This window comes from Eublepharis macularius, chromosome 10, assembly GCF_028583425.1.
Source record: "Eublepharis macularius isolate TG4126 chromosome 10, MPM_Emac_v1.0, whole genome shotgun sequence".
NCBI classification, from domain to species: domain Eukaryota; kingdom Metazoa; phylum Chordata; class Lepidosauria; order Squamata; family Eublepharidae; genus Eublepharis; species Eublepharis macularius.
This window is the reverse complement of record NC_072799.1, coordinates 26,351,316-26,370,846: the sequence shown is the minus strand read 5'-3', so window position 1 is coordinate 26,370,846 and position 19,531 is coordinate 26,351,316. Positions and strand designations below refer to the sequence as shown.

General features: G+C 43.4%; 1 protein-coding gene across 4 annotated transcripts in view; it reads right to left on the bottom strand.

Annotated features, from left to right (window-relative positions):
• The window catches only part of RAP1GDS1 (Rap1 GTPase-GDP dissociation stimulator 1), a 134,652-nt gene that overhangs the window by 22,246 nt on the left and 92,875 nt on the right, over positions 1-19,531 (bottom strand). For all 4 annotated transcript variants that reach the window (XM_054990561.1, XM_054990562.1, XM_054990560.1 and 1 more), the window contains exons 6-9: positions 6,642-6,770; positions 3,148-3,273; positions 1,506-1,649; positions 59-190 (exon numbers count right to left, since the gene is read on the bottom strand). In XM_054990561.1, coding sequence (XP_054846536.1) covers positions 59-190; positions 1,506-1,649; positions 3,148-3,273; positions 6,642-6,770 — 531 coding nt within the window. The remainder of the gene's footprint in view (positions 1-58; positions 191-1,505; positions 1,650-3,147; positions 3,274-6,641; positions 6,771-19,531) is intronic.

The following is a 19,531-nucleotide window of genomic DNA, read 5'->3' as shown; positions in this document are numbered from 1 at the left end:
CTATTCAAAACTGAAATACCAGTTTAAGTGCTGGAATATTAATCTTGATAATTCTCACCATTTCTAGCAAAATTTGCAATTGCCAATGCTCCTGCAAGCTGTAGCTGATGGTTATTAGAGGGGATCCATAAAAGCACTCTTTGGAATACGCTGCCTTTTCCTCCTTCAAATAATTTTTGCATTGATTCATCTAAGAGCAAAAGAAAGAAAGTTCTCTTATATTCCTCTGTTTAATCAACATATGAAAAACAAGAACATGCAATGCCTCCTTGTACGGAGTCATCTCATTGGGTCATCTAATGTGCAATGCACTGCAGAGTGTAGACTGGATTGTGCTGTGAATCCAGTAACCTTTACATAGACTTTCAGCCCGAGATTTGGATAAGTGGTTCTGCTGCTTGGAGATTCCAAAAACTGAGTCTGGCAGCTTGAGCAAACAAGGCATGTGGTTTACCACTGAGGTGTATAGGGGAAGAATGCTTCTCGTTGTTAAATTGAAACACATCCATTGTCTTTGGTGGGCTTGCAGCAAGCAAATGTTCACTTTTACAAATAAAAGCAGCTATTTCGGTCTTCACATGTGCATCTGTTTGGGAAAATATGTCTACAAGAAAAGAGGTGGAGGGCAAAGTCTAAACTAATTTTACACAATCACACAGCTTCTACCTTTTACTGCTCTCACAGCCTTCTGAAGGTGTCGCCTGTAAATGGGTACAATGAATTGAGGTGGCAGGAATGGGCAGATTTTTGGTGGAAAAACCCCAACTCAACCCCACTACCTAAGAGTCTTATCTCACTACAGATGCTAATTTCTGCTCCAATCAAGCTGCATTATACCTTTATGTCCTGATGGCCTCCCTTTTAACACCCCCCTCACCTTCTGGCGGAGATATAAAGGCTTAGGGATCTCCATTCCGTGTATGCAGAAGGGGGCTCTGACTCTTGAAAGCATCCCCCCTCCGGAACACACACATCTATCATTTTGCAGAATGTGCAAAACCAAAATGTTCAGGAGGAGGTTTTTATAAAGGGATTAGAATGGTAAAATAATGGAATGGCACAAAAGGTTGCTTCTATAAGGAATAGTAATGTGGTTTATTTCACTGTTTACTGTATCTATCCCCTTTCTTTTTATTGCAGTTTCCTCGGCCTCTGTAACCTCCTTTCTTCATTGTGGTATGTCATGCCTCAGAGAGTTTTTGTTGCTTTAGACAGTTTCTTGTTTGCACTGTTTTCGTGTTCTGTAATCCTGGTCCTACTGTATTGTTGATTGCTGTCCTAAGCGACTTGCTTTTCATATTTTGTAATTTGCCTTAAGTCTCAATGAGAAATGCAGGCTATAAATGAAGATAACAGCAATGACAATAAATATACATGACTTACCCTGCTAGTCATCTAGCAAATGAGAACAAGGTATATAATGTTATGCTAAAAATAAATGTGATGTGCTAATGAGAATTCTTTACTACAACTGCTGTGAGTGAATTCCCATGCGACTCACTCACCTCCTAGCAGTAGTAGAACCATAAGATCAGAGGCAGTTTTAAGCTCAGCAATATCCTCCTCTTTGTCACTGTCCACAGTCTTCTGGACTATCTCAAGTAGGCATTCTACAAGTCCTGCTTCGACTAGTTGCAGTTTAATGATATCTGGGTATAGAACATCAGGAACACAAGAGCTGAAATACTTCTTATCCGCTATGAGTATAAACCAATAAGGAATAAATACATACCGTATTTATTACATAATACATAACTGCCAAAGGAATAAATACATAATGGAACCAAGGAAATGTGACAATGCAGCATTAAATATGTTTTCCATGTACTGGCAGGGATATATTATCATTTATGGACTCAGCCCAGATAATTTTGTTGACTTGCAAGTGATATGAAGATGGCTAGCCAGCAAAGACATTCCCATATACCAACTATGAATTTTTGGATGTCTGGCAGCCCTATATTTTAAATATTTAACACTTAAAAAAAAGAAAGTGGTACATAAATGCATCTGGGATACTAAAACAACAACATAGCGATATTTTAGAACAGTAGCAGATGCCCCTTGCATTTCCTAGTTACTATAGAGATAAATATTGAATGGCAGAATAGCAGATAAATCAATAAAGAGTAAATAGCTTGCCACTGTTTACTAAAAAGCTGTCTTTGGCTTGCTGCCATTTACCAACCACATGGTACAAGGACTGCGTGTGTGTGCGTGTGCGCGTGTTCCATTTCTGCAAGGCAAAAAGTCATATGCTTCTGTTCTGGGGAAACAGGAGGCGGGCCTTTCCTGTGGGTGCACAGATGGCTTCTTGACTCGTTTTCTGTGTGTCGTGTACATTTTGCACAGGCAAGGAGATTCTAATGAAGGGAAGCTTTTAAACAAATGATTTCCCACGTATATTTTGAGCTGGTGCAGTTGCAGAGAAGAGTTGTATTGGGTACCCATCTGGATATCCTTAACAGGTGCTCAGCCATGATGGCTGTAATTCTGATGCCAAATGTATTTTGATTCCCCCGCCTCAGTTTCCCTTAGAAAATTTTATTGAAGTCGTATACACTTGTACTCCTTCCAGTCTGCAAGTTTTCAAGGAAGTAAGCATGTCTCTTTTCTGTCTTTTATGGTCACGAGGCGCATTGCATGAGCAACAAATATAGCTTTTCTATCTATTGTAAATTTATCTCAACAAAATTGATAGTAAGGCATGAGCACTGAACACACATTCACTGAATTCTAAGACATTTGCTTAATGACCATTTTGACTTCTGCCCTGTTCAAAACTCAGTGGTTTGAAACTTAAACAATTAGTTTGGGGTGGGGGGAGAGACCGGGACAGTTCCCAAATAGACAAATTCAGCTAGTTCATTTTATTTTTAAAAGAATGACAGCTCTCTCTTACAAAAACAAAAGCCCTTAAGAAAGACTTAAATATCTTTAAAAAATCACTTACGCTTCGTATTCATTCTAATAGGTTATTTATTGTTGCACTTACGTTTATGCACAAGTAATGATTTGCTGCTACAGTCCATGATCTTAAAAAAAAATTAACTTTTTTGTCATATTAGATATTGTATATTTTTGCTTTCATCTTTTTGGGGAAAAAATCTATGTATTTTTTAAACCCCACTTTTACCAGCATCTCACCATTTTCTGCTAAGGGAGCCAAAACTTCAAAAATCATCTCTTTCTTGTCATGTTCTATCTGCTTCTTGAACAGTTTCACAAGCTCTTCAGCGATGTTTGTGTAGGCGAACTGCTCTTTGCTTGTTTCTGTGAAATCAGAGGGGAAAGCTAAGTGGCAAGAAAAACAAAATCAAATGGCAGAACTGTTTTCTCCTCTGTTTATTAGGAGGTTGTTTGATGCACTGATTAATAGAGCTAAACACTCTTCATGGACAGAACAGTACAGTACCTCCAGTACTTAAGCCCAGGGCTTTTTTCTGGGAAAAGAGGTGGTGGAACTCAGTGAGTTGCCCTCGAAGAAAATGGTCACATGGCTGGTGGCCCTGCCCCCTGATCTCCTGACAGAGGAGAGTTGAGATTGCCCTCTGCGCCGCTCCAGCAGTGCGGAGGGCAATCTAAACTCCCCTCTGTCTGGAGATCAGGAGGCAGGGCCACCAGCCATGTGACCATTTTCAAGAGGTTCCAGACCTCCGTTCCACCGCGTTCCTGCTGAAAAAAAGCCCTGCTTAAGCCTGTCACTAAATGGAACGGAAGGGGAAAAGTCTAAGACCTTTTAAGATAAATGTGATGGCCTGAATTATTAATTATGTTCAAAGCTTTAAAAATTTGCACCAGTGGAACATCAACGTACCCATGGCAACAGCAAAATAACTAACATACAAATTAAGTCTTTGCCTGCCATCAGCAGAACAAAAAAAAAAATAATTACTCTGGCTTTCTTACTGAAGAGATTAAAGGTCGAATGTGGCATCTTAACATTTATGTGGCTTCATGCTGGTGGAATTTGTTCTGTCTTTTAAAAAACAGCTGAATAGATCTTCAATGTCTAGATTTAAATTTCTTTCTCACTGGACTACTGTGGCCCATGAAGTGCAGAGCAGGTACTAGGATCAGTGAACTGTTTGTTGCATTTTAAGATGTCAGTCAATCCATTTGCCGAAGTAAGGAGTTACTGGTTAAACTCTTCATGTTCAAGAGAGGAACACTGCACCGAAGTGGGGTTTTAAGATGCAGCAAGGAAAGAACTATCTTAAAGATCTAATATAAACAGAGTATAGCTGACTGTTTAGCTGCAGCAGGGATTTATCTGCTAGTATTTCTTCCATTTTAGGTTACTTAAACCCTTTCCTGGAAAGGTCAAATCTAGCCACTGTCATAAATGCATTGGTAGCACCAAGACTTTTTTTTCAGCTGGAACGTGGTGGAACAGAGTTCCGGAACCTCTTGAAAATGATCACATGGCCAGTGGGCCCGCCCCCTGATCTCCAGACAGAGGGGAGTTTAGATTGCCCTCTGCGCCATGTGGCGCAGAGGGCAATCTAAACTCCCCTCTGTCTGGAGATCAGGGGGCGGGCCCACCAACCATGTGACCATTTTCACCAAGGGCGATTTAAACTTTAAAAAACTCCCCCCTTGTTCCAGCTGACCCAAAGTGGCATCACTGTGCGGTCCTGAGTTCCACCACCTCTTTTCCCAGAAAAAAAGCCCTGGGTAGCACCCAGATTAGAGTGCTAAGCTGCCCCTGACAAGAGTTTGGAAGCCTCAGACCGTTCAAAATGCACCTGCCAAGATATTAATTGTGACCCACTACATAAAGCGCAATCCTGTGTCAGCTACAATGGCTTCCATTTGTTTCTGAACCCAATTCAAAATGCAGGCTTTGACCCTTAAAGGCCTCAACAGTGTGAGGCCTAGGTAACTTAAAAGAGCTTGCTCCAACTGTAGAAAGCTATCTCATGCAACACCCTCTTACTCCCTTATTGCTAGAGTTGCCAGGCCAAGCCCGACAACTAATGTGAGGGTTGAGGGTGGGGACATGGGGGAACATGTGACGTCAGGGATATCACAATGTTAGTGATACATTGTCCCTTCTGGGTTGCACCTGGATGAGATGTACTGGTACAGGGACATTTCCCACTGCCCTCTGCAAGGCACAAGGATAGAGGTGCTGCCAACCTATCAGAAATGACAAGCCATAGCCTCTATCCTCACCTACCTTACTTGTCTTCAACAGAAAGCAACCAAGTGCTTTCCTTGCCTTTGGCAACTAGGCCCCATGGCTGCATAGAATCAAAAAGCCTTCCCAAAGCCAGTGAAATGCTACACAGCCACTCTCTCCCTTGTTGCTCCTGGCCCGCTCCACCTCCTGAGAAATCAAAACCAAGCAACGTCCATCAGAACAGAAGGTGTCTGTCTACTCTAACAACTTTGGATTCAAAGCATTGCCAGTATTTACAGATGACTCCCATTTGGATCAGAGGCCTGTAAGTTTCCAGCTCATGTAGCCCAAGGAATGTAACCATTCACCCCTCTCTGGGACAGCTTCTCCTTGGTGTCCCCTGCAGTTGTTGCTCCAAGACTTGCACAATGTTCTTGACAAGCCAGGCCGCTGCAGCAAATGTGATCAGACAGATGAGTATGCCACGCTGCTGGCTATTTCTGGAGTACAACTGCTTCTTAAGGGCTTTCTCCATTGTACTGTAAATAGGTAAGGTAGGGAACCCTTAGCAGTGAGCTGAGAAGGAAGCAAGAAAGAGGGGTGGTGGCGCAACACAGGACACACAAACCTCTCACATTGTTTTTGGCCAGGCCAGCTTATCCTTTCCCCAACCAAATCTATGTGAGGAGTGGATTTCTGCCAGGCCAAAAGCAGAGTAAAAGATCTGATTGCCGACAGCAGCCTCCCCTGTGTCCCTCTTCACTTGAAACAAGCCGACACCACAGAAGCCCCTGCAGTACAGATGTTATTCCTTTCACATATCCTCTTGCTTCCTCCCTGATTTCTCTGTCAAGCATGGGACCAGGGGTACAGGAGAGGCAGTAGGTGCCCCACTCATCTGAAATGGTTCCCAAACCATTTTCCCTATTATCAAGTAAATATAAGCTTGAAAAGTCAGTGTCTTTTAAAGTGTACAGACATAAGTTCTTTTTTCCTCCTGCAAAGGCTATGCTTCCTCGAGGAGGAAAAGCCCCCAACAGAATCCAAGAGACTTGAAAAGCATCTTCCTGCTTCTTTAAATAATTCCAGAGCAGCAGCCAATGTTATAGTGCAGTCCAGGGCTTTTTTTCTGGGAAAAGAGGTAGTGGAACTCAAGACCACACAATGACGTCACTTTGGGTCAGCTGGAACAAGGGGGAAGTTTTTTAAAGTTTAAATCGCCTTCGGTGAAAATAGTCACATGGCCGGTGGCCCCGCCCCCTGATCTCCAGACAGAGGGGAGTTTAGACTGCCCTCCGCGCCGCCGAGCCAAGCGGCATGGAGGGCAATCTAAACTCCCCTCTGTCTGGAGATCAGGGGGTGGGGCCACCAGCCATGTGACCATTTTTAGGAGGTGCCAGAACTCCATTCCACCGTTTCTGCACCTGAAAACTTGCAACAAACAACAAGAGCAAACAGCTTAACCTTATTAAATAAATGAATCAATCTGGGTGCTTGTAAACGAGAACTGACTTACCAAGTTCTGCTAAATTACCAAAGGCAACAAGGCACATTTCAGTCAGAGCCGCATTTTGGCAATGAATGCCCAACAATTTCACTAACGTAGGGATAACACCCATGTTGATGAGCTGAGATTGCAGGGTATCTAAATACAGGACAGACAAAAAAGACAAACAGGTTCAGGTTTGCATTTCTCTTAGTAGTCAGACTTGACAACATTTCTTCTCCTGGTTCTTCTAATGCCTGCTTAGCATTAAAACCTAACATGTGATGAAGTCCCCCAACCATGGCATGCCATGACAAACTGACATAAAACATCCTCTCTTAGAAAAAAAATTGTCATGTTTAATAATATAGCCACCCATTTTAACTGTCATGGCTTCCACAAATGAATCCTGGAACTGTAGTTTGGTGAAGCACTGAGAGCGGGACCACAAGTGACGCCTGACACAGGTTGGACACTTGTCAGCTTCCCTCAAGTTTTGATGGGAAATGTAGGCAGCTTGGCGGAATGTTGGACAAGTGACAGTTGAAAAGTCCATTGGACAGCAGTCAGAGAGCGAAGCTGCGAGACCAGGATGCCTACATTTCCCATCAAAACTTGAGGGAAGCTGACAAGTGTCCAACCTGTGTCAGGCATCATTTGTGGTCCCGCTCTCAGTAGCACCCTACAGAACTACAATTCCCAGGGTTCTTAGGAAGGGATCGCTTCTGTGAAACAAATAGAAACTGCTATGATAGATATCCCTTAGCATCAGGACCATTCACGAGTCCTAGACGTCTTATAATTTAGAGGGGAATGCTTGTCTTTCCATCAGCGGCCACAATAAAATTATTTGAACCAATTTCAGTGATTCCTGTGCACACTAAGACAGTAGCATTATGTATACATTAGTATAGGCACATCAGAAACCCCCAGGATCATGGACTGCGGTCAGTTATGCATATGTAAGTACTATGAGATTAGATCTAGTGACTCCCTTCCACTATGTGAGGAGCTTTCCCCTGAGGGTCAATATTTTAATGGAGAATTATATGCATTGGCTCATCTGTAATACTGCAGTCTTCTCATTTATTTTAAAATGTTGTCCAAATAAATCAGATTTCCCATTTACATGTTCCAAATTCCTACTTAAACTATTAATGATCAGCCGCTCATTGTTTCAAATGACTAAAATCTTCTGTCATATCATAATCTAATAAATCATAGGATCAATTTAAATCTATTATAAAATCACCATTTATCATAAAATGTCTTTTGGGGCACACAATTTCAGATTAAGTACAATAATTCAAAGGAAAAATCCTAGCTATTTTGATGAAATATAATGAAATTCCTTTTCCCCTGAAATTTTTTTCTTGCTTTTTAACAGTGAGATAAGCAATGATAAGTACTTACTGGAACTTAAGACACAAACATGTTACACAGAGAAGTAAAATCACAACAAAGAATAAAGAAAAATTGAAGAAGCTTAATAGAACACAAGAATAAAAGAGTTCAGAAGTTCCCTGTGCCACTAATGACTATGGCAGCTGTTAGTAGAAGTGTAGGAAATCCCTAAATAAAAATATTATTGAAGGTCTGCAAACACAAAAAGTCTTCCTGACCACCAGCCAAAAGTCCTCTCTCTCTGGTTTTTAAAATTTAAAACATAGGTCAAAAGACCCCATAATTTACTATAAAACATTAAACTTTTTTCACAGCTGAAAGAAATGATACAAGACTGGTGAAAAATTGAGAATAAATTTGGGTTTTGGTCATACTCACCCCTGCAAACAAGAAATTACCTGAAAAGATCACAGACTCTCTGCAGCTTCACTTATTGCTTTTTAAAAAGTAGATTTTCACTGTATTAAACCTGTCATGGGCAGTCAGGGCACAGCAGTGTTGAGGGCTGCTTGGGAGAAGAGGATCCCTGGGTAGCTAGCCCTGAACCAGGAACCAGCAAGCAAGCTGACAGCTGCAGGCTTGTCAGGAGGACCAACAGCCAGCAGCTGAGGCTGAGCCACCCTCCAGCCCTGAGGCAACAGGTGAATCTCAGTTGGTCGTTCCTAGCCTTTCAGCATCGCCCACATCCTTGGAGCTGCAAGCCTGCAGGAGAGACAGCAAAGCACACATCTCCTGGCCCAACGCCAGCTATTTGCTGATAGTGATAAGTAGCCCAGGATCACTCCCAAGCAGCTGGCTGCAAGCCCAGCCCTCTGGTACCTAGGTATAAAACCCAGCCAAGGAAGCCCATGAGTTGTGGAGGTAATGAGTTGTTATCTTCTTGGTGGAGGGGACAGAGGTGGCCTGGTTGCTTATGACTCCTTGGACTGGCCTAACCCTGGAATTTGACTATGGACAACTCCTGGCATGCTTGACCTAACTTTTTGGACTGACCCTTGGACTGGACTTTGACTACACTGCTGGAACTAGCCTTCCTGTCTGACCCTCTACACTCTGGCCTGTGCCAGCCTAGAACCTGACACCTTCCTTGGGTAAGAAATAAATCTGTAAGTAACCATTCCCCCTATTTTCAGGCTTTTCAAAAGGATGTTTTTGAAAAACCTACAGGCCTTGTCTGGATAGCCCAAAGTTTGACTCAAGACAACATAAAAGATTACATGTGTAATTAGATGCTTACCTAGGATGATACCCCAGAGAAGGAATGGGTATGATCTCCCCTCTACCACACTTTATAACATAATATGTGATGTAGAATGTCCATGAGACAGCCTATCTGTGAAGTCATCCAAATCACACAGATGTTCCCTCTTGAAAAATGGAGCCAATCATGTAGTTTAGCTCCCTACAGTTGAGTGAATGGTAGGACTGAGTGCCATGTGGTTTTGTCCATGCAAGTGGACTCCATGATCCTTAGCACAGCCTTTTTCATGGTCAAAGGCTTTGTTCACCAGCGGAAGAGCAGGTTGGATCCCAACCCACTAAGTTTTCACTATAGGTTCACACCACAGGTGGAGGTAGGAGTTCCATTTTATTCCTCTACTAGAGAAACAGGAGCTTCTGTCCAGGGAAGAATCTGAAGGGAGGGTGGGCATGACCTTGGAAAAGCCAGAAGAAAATGCACATTGCTGCTAATGACCAGCAGCCTTTCCAAAACTAATTTGTGAAAGTTAGTGATGTTTCAGTCAGTGTTCATTATTATAGAGGGTATTAAAGGACATTAAGAACAATGAGTATTTTTTTTCTTTTAACAGGCCATTTAACACAACCCATCATGTTTAGGTTAAAACCCTTCCCCTCTTTTATTTTGAAAGCAGTGAGGCCGCATACCGAAGGTAAAAATATTGTTTTTGACCTGTCGTAACAGGCTCTGAACGCCAAGTGCTGGGGACAGATAGGAGGAGGCGACTGCCTTCATGGTCTGGCCTGCCTGTGAGCTTCCCAGAGCTGGCTGGCTGGCTGCTGCCACAAACAGAAAGCAGTGAACTGGGGACTTTTAAACTGATCCAGCAAAGTAGTTGTTATCTTCTTACAAAGAGCACCAAGTAGGCTGTCTGGAATGGAGTAATGGGTAGGGCTGTGCTATTTGAGTTTCGCTTCGGGTAAAGATTCCCGAAGCGGACCTGATTCGGAAAGCTTCAGTATTCCCGGAATACCGAAGCAAAGCTATCCGAAGCATTCAGAAATGCTTCGGAAAGCTTCAGGGCTTGTTTAAAGGGCCCCACCGTGGTGTACTGGTGGCTGGCGGCCATTTGAGAGGCAGGAAGGGCCGAAGGAGGTGGAGAAAGCCCTTCCTGCCCCTCAAGTGGCCGCCAGCCACCAGCACGCCGCGGCCATTTGAAGGGCAGGAAGAGCCGGAGGCGGCGGCTCCGGCCTTCCCCACGACCATGTAGGCTCGGGCGGCGGCGCAGCAGCGGAAGAGGAGCTGGCTGGCTCCAGGTCACGCTGGCTTATGCTGCTGCTGCCACCACTGTGGCAGCGGTGGCAGCAGCCCACTGCCCAGCTGATGACCCTCCCACCGCCAGGTAAGTCGGTGGAGGTTGGAGGGGTCTCCCCAGGGTTGGGTGGGGGTGGAGGGGTCTCCCTAGGGGGGTGGGGGGGTAGAAGGGTTGCCCAAGGGAGGGTGGTGGGTGGTGGTGGGGAGTCCCCCCTCACTTCAGTATGCTCCGAATCTTTACAGAGCATACCGAAGTGATTCCCAAACCCCTAATCCAAAGCAGCTTGCCGCTTCGGATTTGGGGGTATTCCGAATTGGTTTCCCAAAGCGGGACTACCGAATATCCCCACCCGTGCACAGCCCTAGTAATGGGCTTTCAGAGTCAACGTGGTTCTGTGGTGAGGGTGCTAGACTATGCCTATGGAGACCCTGGTTCAAATTCCTGCTTGTCAATGAAAGTCAATGGGTAACCATGGATGTGTCATTCTCCTTCAGGTTAACCTACCTTACAGGAGTGTTGTAAGGTCTGTGTTCTGTGTGGGTTATAAAGTGCAATACAGCTTACTGATTTCAGACTGGAGTAACATTACATATTGTAAACCCCCAAGAATGTGTGTTTATACCGCCACTTTCAATTTATCTGGCATCCAGGGCATTATTAAGCGGCTTTTGTTTAGTAAGATGGATGGCAACTTCAGTTTTTACAGGTGACTGAAAGTGATCAAGAACCATTATAATACTGTCTGCATTGCTCAAAATTAAAATTAGCTGCAGTGTTTAACACGGAATGACTTTTAGGAATAAGCCTTCCCACAGATTACAAATGTGCTAGATGTCAGAAAGCCCACAGATTCCGCCCCCCCCCCCGCCTTCACATGATGTTACAAAGGTGCCAAAGGTATCAAATTTCTGGGGAGCATATAACGCCACCAGCACCTGCATGGAATATGAGTCTAAATGACAATACATTATCCTGTAACCTGTTTTGAATCTTGAGATTCCTTTGGCTGTTATTTCAACTTGTGTTCCCCTCCTGTATTGCTCAGTAAAGGAACACTTGTTGTGCTTCTCTCTCTGGTGACCTCTGACCTCATCAAGAGGTACATGAAAGAGCCATAGTGCAGCACCCTTTGAAGAACCTAAAAAGTTTTTTCAGAAAGTAGCCCATCATGATCAGTATGTTTTCCTTTTTAAAATTGCTCTCTCTTTTCTACAGATGCTCTAGAGACTCTTGATAATTAGGCCTGAGGGAAGGAAGACACTGCAGGGTCATGAAAAAAGCAAGGACAGAAAACACATAACACATAAGAAGCAATGTGAATTCCCATGGCCACAGTTGCTGTATCGCTTCAAAGGGCTACGTGGAACTTATCCACATAGAACTTGTGGAAAGAAATCAGCATTCTAATTCATTTTTGTTTAATAATCAAACCAACAGAACCTGAAATTCATCAACATTCTAGCCAGCAGCATCACACAAAACACACACAGCAATTCGAATGCTATGTAGGACAACCTATCTGCTTCTTCAAGTCAAGAGTTCATCAATTTCAGTACTGAATCCGAGACTCACTTTAAAAAAGAAGCATATTCATAGTTTGAAGGCCTCTTCTTCACTGAATATTTTGCCACCAGAAATATCTGCTAAAACATTGCACAAAGAAAAAAACTACGTTTCATTAAGAAGGGTCACGAATGGACTGTGATATACAACCATGAAAGTCTGTTTTCCGAGCATGCTCTGTTGCCCCTACTTGGCATGCTTGACATATCCCCCAGCCTTCTCTTTGTTTCCGTCTTCTGCACGCATGCTTCCACAGCACAGCACTTCATTCCCAAAACACAGGAAACCATGCACTGCACTATGTCGGCTGCCTGTCACTCATCACTAAGGCCAGAAGAAAGAAAATCTATGTTGAGAGGTAGCTGCCAGAATAAAGCTGGCACCATTTTCCTGGTCAGATCATCAGACAGACAGACAGGGAAGTACAATAGCTGCCACAGCTCTGTTCCAGTGGCTTGTTCTATTGTAGAGCATAGTATGTACTTTATCTGATAACATGGAGGCAATTAATTTTTATTATCTACTGATAACCACATAATTACAAAGGTTGTTACATATGACTACCTAACGAAGATATTAAATAGCACATCCATCAGCATAATCACCTATCTAAAACTTGAATTTCAGTGGTTTCATGACCTTCAGGTGACACACAAGAGGAAGGCCAAAGAGATGGATGAAAACAGAACATTCCAAATATTTCATTTAAAGTTTTGTGTGTCTGTCCTTGGTTAGGGGTCTAGGCATGATTTTGTTTCATGGTAATCATGGAATGAAATGATAGATTAAAGACATAGTAAAAAAAAAAAATCCAAGGAGAAATCATTTTACCAACAAAGGATCTTTGATCAAAGGATTTCTTGAAAAGGTTAGTTTCAGGTGGGTAGCCTGAAAAAAAGGGTAGAAATTTTGTGCAAATATTTTTGCATTTAAATACTACTCTAATAGTTAATTGTACCATTTCTGTAAAATATACTTGTTATAAAACCCAAGCCCTTTAGAAGTACAACTTTTAAGCTATATACAAATCACACACACACACACACACACACACACACACACACACAAGAATTAGCAAAGTGGAGAAGCTTGGCTTGAATATCGATTTCCCTTCTGGTTTTGCCTAGGTAAGGTTTCAAGTGGAGTCATTTAAAGAGGCAGAAAATAAATCAACCAATTCAATATATTCTGATCACATACTCACAGATTAAGGGAGGCTCACTGGCTTTATCCTACGCTATCAAAATAGGTTTCAAAGGCAATGGATTGAAAAAACAGTATTTCGACAGGCTGAATTCTAATGCAAAATTAAATGAGAAGCCAAAAATTTAAAGAGGAACAATTTCTAGATACAGAGACAGCATTCTAAGAAAAACTGGCTTCCCCACCAACTTCAGATAATGAGCTGGATCAAAAACATGTGTCATTCAAGTGACATTGGTGGAGAAATTCCCTGCCTCCCCTGCTACTGCTGTCTCCCCCAAAGCATCTTGAAATGTTTTCCCTAAGGATAGCATGGAGGGCAATGTGGGAGAGGAGATATCACCCCAAAGTCATCTTCCCATCCTCTGCCAACCAAAATGCCATTCTGAACAGCATGTTTGGAACCAACACACCATTGGGGACAATTTTTAGGCACTTTGTGCATTTTTAGTTTTACCTCAAGTTCATAAATATAATGATGCAATGGCAAGATATGGATATGGAAATCTCAGGTTCAAACCCAGGCACACTTAGAGTCTCTCTACATGAGATGCCTTGATATGTGTTCGTCAAGTGTAGGGAAACCAATGTAAGCCGGGAAGTGTAGTTTTAAAAGACAGAGCTGGCAGAGATCCCTTCTCAGAGGTTTTGTTAATTTCATCTTCGCCTCCCCAAAGGCTCTGTCAATTTCACCTCTCCAGTCTAAAACTGTGTGGGATCACAACCAGAGGGCAGTGAGGCATGGAAATGGGCTGGAGCTGCCTTCCAGAGAGGGCATTGGACCTGGGGAGGTTATAGTGGGCTGAAGTTTCTCTTCTGGCATTTCACAGCCTCTTCACACAGCTCCAGTGTATAGCAAAGCCTTTGCCCTGCCGCTGGCTCTATCTTTTTAAACTGCCCGTCCTGCTAACATTGCATCTCCCGAGACGTGTTCTTCATGTGTCAGATGTCTTGTGTAGAGAGACTCTGTGTCTATTAACCCAGTTTATTGGGTTATTGTTAGGCTAGTACATGGATCAGAGTCTGCTGGTGAAAGGATGGGGGTAAAAATTTAAAATCCCGGATTACGGTCTAATTTTAGATATTCTTAGTTATGATCCAGGAAAATCTTAACAGAATCTACCTTATAATGAGTCAGACCATTGGTTTAGCTCAGTATTGCTCGCTCTGACTGTAAGCAGCACTCCAAGGTGTAACGAAGAAGTCCTTCACAGCCCTGCTATCAAGATCCTTCAACAGAGATTCAATCCAGAACCATACGGATGAAACCATAAGCATTTCTTCGCTAATAAATATATTCTTGGGCTGAAACAAAGGCTGGGCATACAAACAGATAACGCCTCTACAAACAACAATGATTTGGATAGGAGAAGTCATCTCACGGAGGCCGCATTGAGATTAGCAGGACTGCATACCCCCCGTCTTTCACATGCAAACATGCAGCCTACAAGATGGGAGCAAGAAAAGGGGAGGGGAGCTGTTTATAGTCATTTAAAAAGCTATTCCTCTGCCTGCTGCAGTCAGCACTACTGCAGTCCCCACCCACCACTGCAATGCTTCAGACTATAAATCAGTGGTAGCTGAACTGTGACTGTTGCATGGTCCAAGTACAGCTCTTGCACCATATTCTTTAAAAAGAAAGTGAAAAAGCCATTCATTTGCAGGCTGGGAGGGGAAAAGTCAACAGAGAATAGTTACTTTCCTTCTTTTCCTCCTCCTCTGAACTGCATGCCTTAAGCGGCAAAGTCTATAAAATGGAAGCAGTGGCAGCAGACATATGGCCATGCTTTAAGGACTGCAAAGCTGAGGAAGTCGTAGTAGCGGAAGCTTTGAGGACTAACGCCCTGGGGATACTAATAAGGCAATAAAGGCCTATAGAGAGGGACTCTGGAGTGATTGTAAAAGTGTAAAAGCAATTGAGAGTGGGGTAAAAATGAACATTTCTGAAAATCTCATGGCCATTGAGCTTTTTCCAATTTATAAGAGTTAACTCCTGAAGCTCTGCCATCATCATCTTTGGAATGAAAACTGATACCCTTCTTTCTGCCCAAGAAAACAGGCCACAGTGTCACATAAAGGCTTTCTGTGGCTTCCCAGGCTTTGGATACTTCACACTGACAGTGTTCTGAAACTTGTGTGACGGGGCAACCCCTCTACATTGATCGTGGAGTGGTGACTCGCTTCGCAATCGTGGTGTGCCTCTGAGGCATTCCAAGCACTTTAAAAGCAAACTCCTGCTCTTTCCCTCCACCCAACACACGCCCTGGAACTGGGCCTTTGACACTCAAGACCACAATTTGCACTTAGGGCTTTTTGGTCAGCACAAATTGACTTTGTTCTTGTGAGCCAAGGTCAGCTAAAATTTGTGGATTACTTTTTTGGTACAGAGAACTTGGTTTACAATAATAAACTCAGGGGAACAGCCAGATTCGAGTCCAGTAGCACTTTGAAAGCCAACATGATTTTCAGGGTATAAGGTTTCAAGAGTCCAAGCTGCCTTCTTCAGATATAGGGAGGAGTGGATAAATCCTGAGCCTTTATATCCCAGTCAGGAGGTGTGTGGGGTGGAGCAAAGAAGGGAGTCAGGATGTAAAGGTACAATGCAGATTAATAAGAGCAGAAATTAGTATCGAATCCTGTGTCTCTATTCAGCGGGGGTTCCATTGTTCTGAACTTGCACATGAACTCAAATTCAGCAATCTCATGTTGCAGTCTGCTCTTGAAGCTTCTTTATTTCAAGACAGCCACTTTTAGGTCAGCAGTGGAACGTCCTGGAAGATTACAATGTTCTCCCTCTGCTTTCTGAGTATTGTGATTTTCAATGTCAGATTTATGTCCATTTATTCTTTTGCAAAGCGGCTGACCTGTTTGTCTAATGTAGAAAGTGGAAGGGCATTGCTGACACTTGATAGTTTATATAACATTGGAAGATGAGCAAGTGAATGAGCCTGAGATGGTGTAACTGGTGTTGTTTGGTCCAGTGACTGTGTTGTCGGAGTGGATATAGGGGCAGTGTTGGCATCTTGGTTTGTTGCAGGCCTTGGTCCTTGTGTTAGGAGTACACTGTTGTGAGTGAGTTGTTTAAGTTTAGAGGGCTGTCTGTGGGCAAGAAAAGGTTTGCCTCCCAACGCTTGCAAGAGAAGAATACAGCTGTTAATGATGCATTGAACTGGTTTGAGAGTTGTATGTGACCACCAGTGGTGTTTCTATTGTTGCTTTGTCTGGGCCTATCTTGTAGCAGGTTATCCCTTGGTTGTGTTGATCAGCTAGGTATCATAATTCCAAAAAAAGTCTGCTGTAGATCCTGCAGGTGAGAACCTCTGTCAGAGAGACTGGAACAGATGTGGCTGTAATGCAGAGCTTGGCTGTAGATGAAGGACTGTTTGGTGTGTTTGAAATCATGACTGGAGACATGCAGGGATGTTTGCCTCGGTAGGTTTTCTGTACAAAGTGGTTCTTACGTTTCTGTCATGTATTTGTACAGTCTACGAAGTATGGATTGATTCACAGTCAGGTTGATAGTGGGGTTGAAGTTGCTGAAGGCCTGGTAGAAAATCCTCCAGTGTGTCTTTACCATGTGTCCAGATAATAAAAAGTGACCAATAAAGCTCAACCTGAAACTCTGGGGAAAATTCAGAATAATGTAACACACAAAGAGCATTCAGAATATTAATATGCAATCAAAGACAACTCATACCCGATATATGGTTTAAGTGTGATTTAAACCAAGAAAGGCTACTTTGCAGCCATACAGGAAACTACAGAAAATAAAGGGGGAAAGCACCAGCAATTTACCCAAAGGACACAGATTAATTTCTATTAATCTAGAAATCTGTGTACATTCACCTAATTATTGTTAGGGCAGTCACCTGATTAAAGGATCCTTGTTGGATTAATTGCATGAGTTTCTTTTGATTAACTGTTCAAGTAAACTTGCATACATTTGTATATGAATAAAAGAATAGTTCTGAAGGAAGACACACTGTCTCGTTGACTTTAGAAGATGATGCCCATATGCCACACAGCAGGCACCATCTCAGAAACTGCATTTTCTCTTGTGAGAGAGGTAATGATTAGCTCAAACATGATGCCTGGCAGATGTACTCACTGAGTTGGATACAAGCATTCCCAAATGGAAGAAAAGTAGATGTTGTGAAGCTTCTAGTTCTCCTCCCACAGATTTCATCCACACCAAAAACCACTGCTGAAGGTTTGGAAGCTCTCCTGAACAGAATTTCACAGCATGGGGGTGAGGGCCAGTTTGGTGCGGTGGTTAAGAGTGGCCGGACTCTAATCTGGAGAGCTGGGTTTGATCCCCTACTCCTCCACTCGAAACCAGCCAGGTGACTTTGGGTCAGTCACAGCTCTTTGGAACACTCTCAGCCCCACCCACCTCACAGGGTGAGTGTCATGAGGAGAATAATACACTTTGTAAACCTCTCTGAGTGGGCGTTAAGTTGTCCTGAAGGGCAGTGTATAAATCAAATGTTATTAACGTTATGATTCAGGAAGATAGGATGTGACTGGAGAAAGCCTTTCTACATAAGTAACTCAGCTCAGGGAAGAGGGAGGGAATGCATAGTTGCTTGATTCCATCTCCTGAACCCAGCCCTCCCATTTCACCAGGAGTTTTGTTCAGGAGGGTTCCCCTCAGCCATAAGAAGTGGCTTTTGGGGAGGGGCAGAGGGGAATAGCCATTTTGGTGATTTTTCAGTTCACAGAAAAGCCAAATGTCTTCATTTTCCATAAGAAAAATTGCAAGTTTAGCCAATACTTCAGAGAGTTGTAAACTGCTGCACATGTATCTTAGTTCTTGACATCTGAGAGGTAAGGGGGGAAAAAAAAGCTGAAGGTAGTAAATAAATTTCGTAGTAAACAAAAGAAGGTGTATTATTTGGACAGCGCTCCCCCCAAATTTCCCAGTTTTTCCATTGGAAAAATACCATTCCTGCCTACTTCCAATGTTTCCATTCCCCCCATGGGACTTCACATCTCTAAATTTGGTAGCTACAAATATTAATGTCCATGCCCATGCCCATGCCTAAAATAAACAATGTCAAAACATATGCATGACCCGCATAAGTAGGGATGCAAAAATCAAGGTGCCTAGAAGGTACCAGCATACAATTGGGGCCTGGTGACTGGGTTGCTCCAGTAGTCGTGAGCAGGTTTCATCCATTACCTGGTTCTCTGAAAATCTCACTGGAGCCTTGCTTGTAAGGGCCCAATTATACATAATGTGCAAGATCTGTGATCAAATCCTTCAATGTGCATTTTACTTGAAAAAAAGTGTGTGTGGGAGAACATGGAGTGCAGGAAAAGGTGGGCTTTAATTCTTCCTTTCTGGTACCATTGCCCTGATCAGAAAAGCTGCTCTCCAGGCTTAAAGCCTCTGTTTCTTTTCTCTCCTGGGACTTAAAGTAGCCTGACCCACCGGCCCATGTGTATGTGCATGGATAGACCAACAAGGCACAGAGAAGAGGAATTAACCTCCCCTCCCCGGCCCGGCTCAGCCCCAGATGTCCTGGAACATGCGTTTGCAGCCGTGACTGATTGGTTGAAACAGAGTCGCCTGAAACTGAACCCAACAAAGATGGAGGTCCTGTACTTGAGCCATGGAGGACTGGATTCGCGCTGCTGCATTTTGCACCAGCTGTAATCTTCGGGTCAGGCACAAGGGTAGGCCCGCGTAGAGCGAGTTACAGTAATCCAACCTAGAGATGACCATTGCCTGGAAACTGGCACAAGCTGTGCCCCATCGAGGGTCAGGAGCTGGAGTCCCGAATCCAGTCCTCCATGGCTCAAGTACAGGACCTCCGTCTTTGTTGGGTTCAGTTTCAGGCGACTCTGTTTCAACCAATCAGGTGCATATTACACCAATATTGCGCAAACTGCACTGGTTGCCAGTGGAGTATCGAATCAGGTTCAAGGTCTTGGTATTGGTACTGGTCTTGGTACTGTAGTGGCCATCTGGATTCACACTACAGTAACATCGAGACTAGACTATTGTAATGCACTCTGTATAGGTCTACCTTCAAAGTCAACTCAGAGACTTTGGCTGGTACAGAATGCCACAGCCCAATTATCTTTGGGAGCTAGGTGGAGCATACATATTACTCCCATTCTGCAATTACTCCACTGGCTACCCATCTGTTACCAGGCTCGATTCAAGGTATGGGCTTTCACATACAAAGCCCTTCATGGCTCTTCAGGACCGCCTCTCCAGTTATGCTCCACCTTGGCAGCTTCGCTCAT